At 33.9% G+C, this 12,270-nt stretch overlaps 1 protein-coding gene across 1 annotated transcript; it reads right to left on the reverse strand.

Annotated features, from left to right (window-relative positions):
* Positions 1 to 4,505: 4,505 nt before the first annotated feature.
* On the reverse strand, positions 4,506 to 5,372 carry LOC140888259 (uncharacterized). Its single transcript, XM_073295945.1, has one exon. It carries the CDS (start codon positions 5,370 to 5,372, stop codon positions 4,506 to 4,508), a length of 867 nt encoding a protein of 288 aa, XP_073152046.1.
* Positions 5,373 to 12,270: the final 6,898 nt, after the last annotated feature.

The following is a 12,270-nucleotide window of genomic DNA, read 5'->3' on the forward strand; positions in this document are numbered from 1 at the left end:
TCTGTGAGCTGCATTCAGATGAGGTCGATCAGCCTTTGAGCTAATCTGAATAATTGATACTAATTGTGATTCAGAAAAGGAACAGTTCAAATGTGAAATCATTTAGTGATTACTGAAGAATGAAATAAATATGATTACAGAAGTGATCAGAAAATTGAAGAAGAAAAGATATCAGAAAATATATTTACAACGCACAACATTGAAATGAAGAATGGATACTGATCTTGAAGCTGTGAGTAGGATGACAATGTATCATCAAAGATGAATTACACTGTCTACGATGTTAGATAGAGTTGGGGGTTTCATTAACATAACTGATTGTACTCCAGATCAAAACGATCAAGTATGGTTTATGTGTCTAAGATAAGGAAATATCAGTGATGTTCTTCCTATGTATTTTAATCAGTCAAGATAGAGTCTGATATGATTCTGAGCTAAATCGAGTATGTGATAGATCCTTGATTGAGCAAAAGTACAAAATAAAATAGACACAGAATGAGGAGATAAACGAGAAAGAGATAATGAGGTGAAAGAATAAGTCAGAGATAGATGATTGAAGTGAGAATTACTCCAGATAATCATTCAGTTTATCAGATTTGATATTCCGATTGAATGTGATTTCGAGGACGAAATCATTCCTTAGAGGGAAGGAAATGTAAGGCCCTAAAAGATTAAGTTATTCATTATGGAATTGAGATTGAAATTTCGAATTTGGGAAAATATCAATTGGATAATTTATGAAAATTAGAGATTTAAATTCTGAGCTGGAAATAATTAATTTGAAAATTTACGGATTTTGAGATTTAAATTCCGGGATTCTTAAATTAAAATATGAAAATATTTTAATTGAATATTTATGGAATTTAAGAAGTAAATTCCGAGTTTCGAGAATGAAAGAGGATTTAATTTGACGGTGAAATCCGAGCAGAGATCAATTTGCAAATATAAAAAAGTTCAAGGACTAAAATGCGATAAGGTCCGAAATTATTTAATTTTGATCTGAGATAATTTAATTTGAGAATATATGGGGTTTAGATTTAAATTCTAATATTTTTAAATTATTTAGGATTGAAATTGAATTAATTTGAGTTTCCGAGGACTGATTTGCAAATAGACCAAAGTTTAGGGACTATAGTGCAATTTCCTTGCAAGTGGCTCTTTATACGTGTGCTTTGTATGATAATGATCAGAATGATTCAGCCAATATCAGATTACACGAGAGAGAGAGAGAGAGAGAGAGAGAGAGAGAGAGAGAGAGAGAGAGAGAGAGAGAGAGAGAGAGAGAGAGAGAGAGAGAGAGAGAAGGGAGTTTAAGCCATTTTCAACCTTTCAAACTTTGATATCTTGTGATCCGTTTATCCGATTTCAATTCCAAAAATAGCGCTGCGATCCTTGAGATGAGAGATTCGATTAAAAGTAAGTATTCTTATATTTTCAGTATGTTTTGAAGGTTGGAAGTTGGGAGAATTCAAAAATGATTGTGGATATGTGTTCTTGCGATTATATGAATTGTTATATAGCAACTGGATCGAAGAACGGATGTTGTTTGCATGTCTTATGATTTTCAGCCATGAGTTAGAACCCTTGCACTTTCATATGCTGAGATTTTGATGATATCTTGTTGATATATTTTGGTTATGAGCTATATATGATTTTGGTTATGAATTCGATATAGTTTCGGTTACCGATTTTATATCGTTATGCCGTCGGTTCAAGACTTTGATCAAGTTTGAGTTTAGATTGCTTGAGCTGAGTTAGATAGGAGTTGATTGCTGATATATGCAGCATATTTACACTTCATATCAGATTGTATTTGAATGTTTTGAGTTCGAGAAGCTGAATTTCGAATCCGCCAAGAATTGAGCAAAGTTTGTAACTAGTTTTGCCTTGAAATTTGAGATGTGATTGAGCAGATTTTTATGCGAGTTCTTAGCTGATATAAATAGCTTGATATGCTATATTTTAGATTTGTAAAAAAGCGATTTGGACTCGAGACTTTAGCTTTTGGGAAACGAGATCGAATAGCTCAAGGTTGAAGTTATTCTACCTTGAAGAGTAGATGATGAACTTGAGAAGAATTTTGTGATATGTCCAAATTTGGAACACTTTCAGAATTCAGAATGACAGGTATAAGATGACATCGAGAGTCAGGGATTCGATACTTGAGAATGATGATTCTTGAGTTATCCCAAACAAATCACATACTTGGTTATTAATTGTTCTTGGTTTAGAACTTGATGTTATTATTGTTGATCCATTTCAGGTAGTGGATCTTTGATTTTGATTTTGATATGATATGATTTATGAATTGATTCTAATGCCAAGGTTTGATGAACCTTATTTTTGATTCAGATATGACTACGATAGATGGATATCCATGTCAAGATCGGATACGAATCTTGATGGTAGTGATTTGATATGAATCAATTCTTGATAACGTGCTATATAAATCTTATGATTTGAATTATTGATTTGAAGTCTTGATTAATATGTTTTGAATTGATATATGCGTTATATTACTCTATCCTTGAATTGAAATGGTTAGAGTTGACATGTTTATATTTTAACGCATGTTTATGTCTTTTATACTGGGAATTATATTCTCACTGGAGTTTATCAGGCTGTTGTATTGTTTTGTATGTGTGCATGACAACAGGTGGGACATGAGCTAGTCGAAGACGACATTGATAGCTTGGGAGAGAGTTTTAGCACGTGGTGTCTCGGGTTTGTAGCAGAAACGTAGAGTTTAGATCTTGCCAAATATGCTAGAAGGCGTATGATTTGATTAGTGAAGAACACTTTTTACTTCTTGCATTTTGTAGATATTTTGATGTACTTTAAGTTACTTGTTAGATGTAATAATTGATTGGAAGTATGATAAGAACTTCTTATATAGATCAATGCACGTTTGAAACTTGATAAACCATGAATTGAAAAGAATTGAAGGATCAAGTTTTGCTATAGAAGAACAAGGCATGTTTCTGCCCAGGCAGCGCCCGAGCCGCTGGTTTGGAAGACCGAGCGCAGCCCCGAAATCTAGCCTACTGTTTTGAGGAAAAACAGGGGCGCTCGATCGGTGGTTTTTTACCGACCTAGCGCACCCATGTTTGAAGAAAAATATTTTTTGTTCTATTTATTTTTTATCCTTTGTTAATTAATCATGTTTAGTGATTAATTGCCCCAAGATTTGATTAACAACCCGAGGCCCCACAAAAGAAGACAGAGGTTTTGAAATTTTTGAAAAATCTTTGATGAACCGCCGATAAAAACCGGCATGGCCTAGAAAACTTATGACTTCTTGATCATCGTCGGTGGAGGTAAGTTCTGAATGAATTGCACCTTGGCCCTGTCCACCTCAATTCCCTTCTCAGATATTCGGTGCCCCAAGACGATTCCTTCTCTTACCATGAAGTGACATTTCTCCCTATTTAGCACCAAATTGGTTTCCTCGCATCTCATCAAAACAGTGTTTAGATTATTCAGACATGCATCAAAATATTGACCAAAAATTAAAAAGTCATCCATAAAGATTTCTAGAAAATTTTCAACCATGTCATGAAATATAGCCATCATGCATCTCTGAAAAGTCGCAACAGCATTACATAGACCAAAAGGCAAACGTCTGTAAGCGAATGTACCATATGGGCAAGTAAAGGTTGTTTTATCCTGATCTTCAGGTGCAATCGCAATTTGATTATACCCTGAATACCCATCTAGAAAATAATAGAATTCATACCCAGCAAGTCTTTCTAGCATTTGGTCAATGAAGGGTCGGGGAAATGATCCTTACGGGTTTTGTCATTAAATTTCCTATAATCTATACACACACGCCAACCTGTAACTGTCCTAGTAGGTATTAGCTCAATTTTCTCGTTCTTAATGACAATTATTCCCCCTTTTTTCGGTACACATTGAACAGGACTCACCCATGCACTATAAAAAATTGGGTAAATAATACCTGCATCCAGAAGTTTTATCGTTTCAGCTTTCACTACCTCTTGAATTTTGGGATTCAATCTCCTCTGTGGCTGGACCAACGGATTGATGTTCTCTTCCATTAATATTTTATGCATGAAGATGGATGTATTGATTTCTTTGATATCTGCTACCTTCCAGGAGAACACACTCTTGTGGCTTTTGAGAACATCCAGTAGTTTGGTCCCCATTTCATCTGTCAAAGAAGAATAAATTATTACAGGTAAATTTTTATTCTCACCAAGAAATACATATTTGAGATGAGTTGGTAGTGGTTTCAATTCAACATTCGGTGGTTCTTCAAGACTGGGTTTTTTGAGTACTAAATCCTTCCGGTCACCAAGATCTTCGAGTTTAAGCTTGCCACCTTTTTGCCATGACTGATTATCGTTCAAGTATGTAGTCATCTCTTCTCATCCTACATTGATTTCGTCCTCCTGAAAACTAGATACAAGTGCAACTTCTAAAGGTTCCTGGAATGTATCCTGCACATAATTAAACAAAAATGAGTCCACTGCATCTATTTGAAATCATTCTTCATTATATTGTGAACTTTTAAGCGCATTAAACACATCAAAAGAAATTTTCTCCTCTCCCACTCTCAACAGTATTTCTCCCTTTTGGACATCTATGAGTGCTTTTCCTGTTGCCAGGAAAGGTCTGCCTAGAATAAGAGGCATGTCCAAATCTTCTTCCATGTCAAGTACCACAAAATCCACCGGGAAGATGAATTTGTCTACCAGTAAATATTCTATTATCCCTCTTGGATACTTTAGAGATCTGTTAGCCAATTGCGACAACATCCTGGTGGGTTTCGTCTCTCCCAAACTTAGTTTTCTAAAAACAAAATATGACATTAGATTTATGCTAGCACCTAAATCACACAAAGCTTTATGAAAAGACACATCATTAATCATGCAAGGGATAGAGAAACTCCCTGGGTCTTTTTTCTTTGGTGGGATCTTGTTCTGTACCAGTGCAGAGCAATTTTCTGTTAAACTGATCATGACATTCTCCTCCATTTTCCTCTTGTTGGAGAGAATCTCCTTCAAGAACTTAGCATTGCTGGTCATTTGCATCAGTGCGTCGGCAAAAGGAATGTTGATATTCAATTTCTGGAATACCTCTAGAAATTTTGAAAACTGGGAGTCTAGCTTGGCTTTCTTGAGAGCTGCAGGAAAAGGTGGTGGAATAACAAAATTATTTTGTGATGTGAGTGGTTGTGTAGAAGTAGAAGACTTACCTGCAGTTTTCTCCGGTATAGTAACTTCTGGATCTTTCGCTTCTTGTCTCTCAGGTTCTACTCGCTTCCCACTTCTCAATTCAACTGCCTTGACCTGATTATTTGGATTCTTCTTCGTGTCGCTTGGAAAAGTACCCGAATCTCTACTGGACATTGCTATAGCCAACTGCCCTATCTGATTCTCCAAATTTTTTTATCGATGCATCCTGATTTTGTATTCTGGTTTCAGTGGATGATATTAACTTTTGCGTCATCTGTTCCATGCTTGACTTCTCCTCCTGATGTTGTTTTCCATAGTTCTGATTCCCATATGGCCTATTATTCTGTCCACCCCATGAAAAGTTTGGATGATGTTTCCATCCTGGATTATATGTATTTGAGAATGGATCATTCCTAGGGCGGTTTTGATTTCCCACATGGTTTACCATACCTCCCTCCGGTTGATATGATGGATTTCTAGTCTGACAATCTTTCGTGAAATGTTCAGCACCACACTTCTCACACCACACTTATTGAATACGCATCGCAGAATTCCCTAAACTTAGCTCTTCAATCCTCTTATTCATCACCTCAATCTCAGCTGCTACTGAAGTGAATGCATCTATTTGATGCATTCCTGCAGATCTTTTGGTTGCATTTCTCTCAGACGGAGGGTGATAACTACTAGATTCCATCTCCTCAATTAACTCATACCCATCCTCTGGTGATTTTCGTAGCAAATTACCACCTGCAGTTGCATCTAACATGGTGCGATTAGTATGAGTAAGACAATAATAAAAAATTTGTACCACAAGACAGTCTGGTAGTTGGTGGTGTGGGCATCTCCTCAATAGATCTTTATAGCGTTCCCATGCTTCATAGAGTGTTTTCTGTTCGCCTTGAGCAAATGTTGTGATATCAGCTCTTAGCTTCATCGATTTGGATGGTGGGAAGTATTTGGTGAGAAAAGCTTTTGCGAGATCCTCCCAAGTGGTGACGGAACCTACAGGTAGATTTGTTAGCCATGCCTTAGCCTTATCTCTTAATGAAAAAGGGAAAAAACGCAAATGAATAGCGTCATCAGAAACTCCCTGCATCTTGAAAGTATCACAAATGTCCAAAAAATTTGTAATGTGAGCATATGGGTCATTGATCGTCGTCCCACCAAATTGGACGGTGTTTTGCACCATTTGAATGATAGCATGATTTATTTCAAAATGATTCGCTGCTATAGTTGGTCTGATGATGTTGGTCTGGCATTTTCGATGTATGGCAAGTCGCTATCCATCATGGATCTGTAGACAGGTGGTGCATTATTCTCAGCATCTACCTCTAAACATCGTCGTTCTTCGTCCGCCATTGCTTCTTGTTGTAGCCTTCTTCTCCTGCGAAAAGTTCTTTCAGTTTTGGATCAAAGGGTACGAGTTTTGGGATTCAATCTCCTCTGCGGAATCAGGTGAATGTTGCATGCACTGTCGGAATATCCTGCAGTTCACAGATGAAAATAGTGATTAAAATTGGAGTTAAAAAAATTAAACAAAACAAATCAAAGTAATCAATAGTCCCCGAAAACGGCGCCAAAAACTTGATCGAGCAAATACTAACACTTAAAATCAGTATAAATATCTCTCAATTATGCTCAAAATTATCGCAAGTGCACGAATCAAATTATAGTAAAGTATACTGAGTACGAGTATCGTCCTCAGGGACTATGTCACAATAATTCAGTTATTTTATTCCTCTACCCAAAGTAACGAAAATTTGATGAATGATTATACTAAAACTATAAAATAATAAATTCAACTTAAAGCGCTTGAATTAAAATAAAAACCACAGCAAATTTTAGTATAGAAAAATATAATATAAGAATGTTTTGTTGGAATCTCGGTTCACCTTCCCCCTAATTGAACTGGACGATTGATTTTTACTTTTATACACATAAATTCGACAGGAATTCCTGATATATCGACACTCTCTCTCGAGTTTATGCCAATCTAGTTCAAGTTAATGAAACAATTAAATCTCTTTAATTATTTATCATTACTGATTGCTTTGAGTTCTTTGAATTCCTACAACTTTCAACCTGGTGGTCTATGGTTATCAACATGTATTAAATATCATATCTCTATGCATATTTTAATTCCATGGATTTCGTCATTCATTCTAATCATGAATTTATCTCTCGATAACAATTCAAAAGCTACAAATCTATGATAAAGTTAGCTACTCCTTAACATATAAGAATAAACCATGACAAAATCAAATAGTAGTATAAAGTAAACTCAATTCGTCCAACAAATTCAATCACACAAACGTGTTTCGGGGTTCGGATCCCCTCAATTCCAACAAAAGAAAGTTTAGCTCCTACAATCCATAATAAAGATTAATCTAACAAAGTTTCTCAACATAAAAATCTAAAAGTTGAAAGATGAAAAACTCAAAACGAGATGATGAAAGCCTCCAATCTTCAGTAGCCGCCTCCTTGTAATCTGCCGTGAAAATGAACCCTCAAAACTTTTGAAAATCTTTATTTATATTGCCCTCAGAGTCCTTTCCTTCTAAAACACCCGAAATAAAAATTTCCAAAAATTACGCGAGAGCGCCCGAGCGGTAGAAATTTGCAACTCGAGCGCTAAGAATTCTTCCTTACTGCCTTTGTTTCTTGGGAACGCGCTCGAGCGGTAATAAATTACCACTCGGGCGCACAGTTTCTGCCCCTCTTTCTGTTTTCCTTTTTTATGCATGCGCTCGAGCTGCAATATTTAGCAGCTCGAGCGCACCCTGTTGATTCCCAAAAATACTTGATTCTTCTCATTTTCCTGCTAAGTAAATCATAAATCAAGAGGAGTGAACAAAACACAAGGGAAAACACTAAATGCAAACAAAACGAGATTAAAAAGAACAAATTGACACAAACGAATGCAAAACACATAAAAAATCATGCAATAAAACATGCAAAAATGACTCCTAACAGGTATTTAAAGAAATCTTTGTTTATGAATGCATGTTTAATGGAGAAGTTGAAAACACGAAGTGAGATTAATAAAATAATGATAGAAAGATAAAGTAATAATATTTTTTTGTAGAAACAAATTAAGAATAACAAATTTAAAATAAAAAATTAATAAAATGAAAAATGTTTGATAAATATTTTATAATTGGATCTTAATAAAAATCGTGTATTATGGTTTGAATAGATTTAAAAATTATACTCTCAAAGGGTCAAATATGTATTTTCAATATTTCACAGGGGTATTTGTTGCAAAAACAATCTCAAAATCTTTGCCCAGTCGCATGAGTGGCCCGTGCACAACAAACATTCATATGAAGGAGCACGTGTGCTAATTTTATAAAAGGTCAGGGTTGGAGATGCCTATTAAAATTTCACAGGGGTGAAGTGTGTATTTTCAATTTTCATTGTGGTATTTGGTGCAAATAACTCGATTTACTTTCTTTGCTTATTTTTCTTACATTGTAATTTTTTATGATCGGGAAGGTATTTTCAATTGCTTATATCTTTTTCACCAACAGAAGACACGTCTCAATATTTCTTCTCCCTCAACGACGAGCTTGCACGAGGTTAGATTTACTTGATTTTCTTATTTTTCATGCACTATAATTTTGTTTGCTGATTGGGAATTCATTTTTCAATTTCTTATCCCTGGTTGCTACAAAATTCTAAACCATTAAAATGGAAGATCATATCTTAGGAAGAAAGAATCTCACCAGCAACATGAAAAATGAATGTATAGAGAAAGTAAAGAACATACTTGAATATCTAAGATTGTTTAGATTCTACCACCATTGAGACAAAGTATTGTTTTGTATAGTGAAAAGCATTCAAGAGAACTTTATTTTTAAAAATAAATTTTTTTATTTGATTTCCATGATTGTATTTGTTTACAAATGAAGAGTTTGCATTTTCTCGTGATACACATGAAAATAGTAGACTTGGATTATTGATGAGGAATAGAATATCACAAAAAATGTGAGAAGATTATACACATGGTAGTACTTGAAAATTTTCTTGTACAGAAATATTAAGATGGTTTGATTTGTAAATAATACATTGCTTTCTTTGTTACCTTTTCTGTTTGTTTCTGTGATTTGTATTTTCAATTATTTTATGTTATGAACTCATTGGATTACAATTATATAATATTCAAATATTTTCTTTACATGCTCTTTAGTCACGTGTTTTATACATGTTAGGAAATTAATGATGGCTCTCAAGATGCTGAAATTTTTCATTACAAAATTTAATTGGATGCCGCAAATGGACGAATTTTTTCTTTTCTTTTTATTAGATAAAAAAGGCCAGAAACTGGATAGGAATTTTACTCAAGAAGCATATAATGTTGTTATTGAAGCAATCAATTCAAAATTTACAATGAAAGTTAACAAAGATAATGTTTAGAACCGATTAAACATTGAAAAAAATGACTATTGTTCATGAAAACATTAAAAGAGGGAGTGAGTTTTGTTGGAATGATGTAACCAAAAAAATTGACGCATAATGGGAGGTTTGAGATGCATTAATCAAGTTATTCTTTATTGTTTTTTTTCATTATTTATTTATTTTTTCCAATTATTTTTGATGTAACGTATTAGTGTAAATTGAATAGGTGTATCTTGAAGCTAAATATGTAAGAAATATTTATATTCACTGTCTTCCCTTTCTTTGAGAGTTGTTTAAAAAAAATGATGGAGCTACTAGAAAAGGAGAGGAACTAGAAAGGAAAAGACACATAGTTGGGCAAGAGAAGAAATGAAATCAAGTGGTGGTTTCTTCAAGAATAGAAAAGATCAACAAGTTAGTAGCTGAGCAAGAGACACATTCAAAAAGTTAGGAAGGTTTTGGAGATTAGAACTTTCAACAGCCTTTCGTTAATCCTCATTCATCATCCTCAAATGTTATATCTAAGACTGAAAGGAAAAATACAGCAAAATCAGATGACCTGAATGAGAGACTTGATAGTTTGAATACTACCACATCATAAATTGCTAAAGTTTCGTATATCACTGAACAAAATAAACGTCGCTTCCAAGAGGCATACATTGAATTGAAAAAACTAAATGGAGTGGATAAAAGTTTTGTTTATGAAGCAAATGAATTTTTTGATGTCAAATCCAACTTCAGCTGATTTTTTTCGTGGTACATTTTGATGATCGTCTCAATTGGTTGCAATGGAAAATTTTAATTCATCTTAGGATTTAACATTGATTTGATTTGCTAGAATACAAATTAGAATGTGATTCCTGATTGGATTCACTGATAAGTTTATTTATTTGCTTTTTTGCATATTTGCTTCTTGAGATTTACTTTGTTAATTTTCATGGAAAATGAGCATTTGGTTTTTCATATTTAAAAATTTCATTTTCTATTTATAAAATTAGGATGTGGTTGGATCAACAACTGAATTAATTTGCTTTCTACATTGGATATTTAATTTTTATATGATTTATTTCGTAGAATTTAAATTAGAATATTTAGAGCTTATGTTTGATTATTATTTTAATCTTTTATTTTGTTTTCACTAACAATAATTAATTATTCAATTATATAAGAGTTTATGTAATTTGTATAACACAAATATATAGTTGAGATTGCAGATAAAAATATATGATAAGTTTAATTTTAAAATTTCGAATTTTTTAATAATGTGAATAATATGAGTTACATAATTATTATGTAAAAAAATAAAATGTTACTTTAGTAAAAATTTAAATGTCCAAATTCACTTTTTTCTTCCAAACAAGAAATGGATATCAAAATATATGCCAATTTTAAAGTTCATACCAAACACCAAATAAAATTTCAAATCCATGGAATTCCAAATGCAAATGCAAATCCAAATCCAAATCCAAATCCTATTTTTCAAATATCCAGACACAATGATACTGTATTTTTTTATATATAAATTTTTTTATTATTAATAAATACACTTAAGTTTTAATTTTTTTTATGTATTACATATATTGTGTATTTCATTAACACACATGGCGTATGTCAAAATGACTATATATATACTGTGAGGGGGTCATCATGAAGGTTGCGATGGAACATTGGTGGTTAGCGATGCTGTTTCAGGTTCTGTATTTTAGGGTAACAAGATTTATTGATTTTGTAATATTTGGTGAAGTTGGTGCTTCATCTTGAGAGAACAAAAAATTATGTGAGGTAAGCTGTGAAATTTTTAGGATAGCGGACTAGAGAGCTGGTTAAGATGTATGTATTTCTTGGGTGAAGTTTGCTAGAGTCTAGTTTAATTACCATTTACTGCTCATCGTCTGCACAAAACATATTTCATTTTCCAATAAATCATAATTATCATCAATGATTATGGCATGAAAGAAGGTGATTTTGGCGTGAGATGACACATATTTATGTTTATCATTAATCTTTTAAACCATGAAAACAAGTCTTATTTGAAAATCAAAATTTGAATTCATCTTACAGAAATGTAGTAACCCGACTCCTAATTTAGTTAAATCTACTTCCTAAACATAATTAAGGGGTTCTCATTTGATTTTAAGGAGTTGAAAATTGGATTCAGAACGACCAAAAATAGTTCCGAGGTTTTCAAGTGTTGGGACAGTTCGGAAGCTCCGAAGAGCAGTTCGGAAGCCAGTGTTGTTAATCGAAAGTACCGAGCAGTTCGGAGGCACCGAACTGCAGATCGGAAGCTCCGATCTCGTGTCAGTCAGACAAGGTATGAGTTTTTATTGGTATTTGAATTGAGAGAGTACGGAAGCTCCTAACTAGAGTTCGAAAGATCCGAACTGTGTCAACATCAGTGTGTTGTCCAATCAGATACAAGCATTCGGAAGGACGATCGAAAGTTCCGAAGTGCGTTCGGATGCTCCGAATGAGAGATCGGACGTTCCAATCGAGTCTATATATAGAGGCCGAGAGCTTCACTTTTCTCACAACTTTTCCATGTTTCTCTCTAGTTTTTAGTCGAATTTTAAGGGTTTTCGGGCTACGTATTCGAGGGCTAGGAGGTGATGAAGCGCTACCGGATCGTAGCAGTTTTGTGCCTTGATTTTAGGGCAATTGTCATCAAAGGACT

Source organism: Henckelia pumila, chromosome 3, assembly GCF_033568475.1.
Source record: "Henckelia pumila isolate YLH828 chromosome 3, ASM3356847v2, whole genome shotgun sequence".
NCBI lineage: Eukaryota > Viridiplantae > Streptophyta > Magnoliopsida > Lamiales > Gesneriaceae > Henckelia > Henckelia pumila.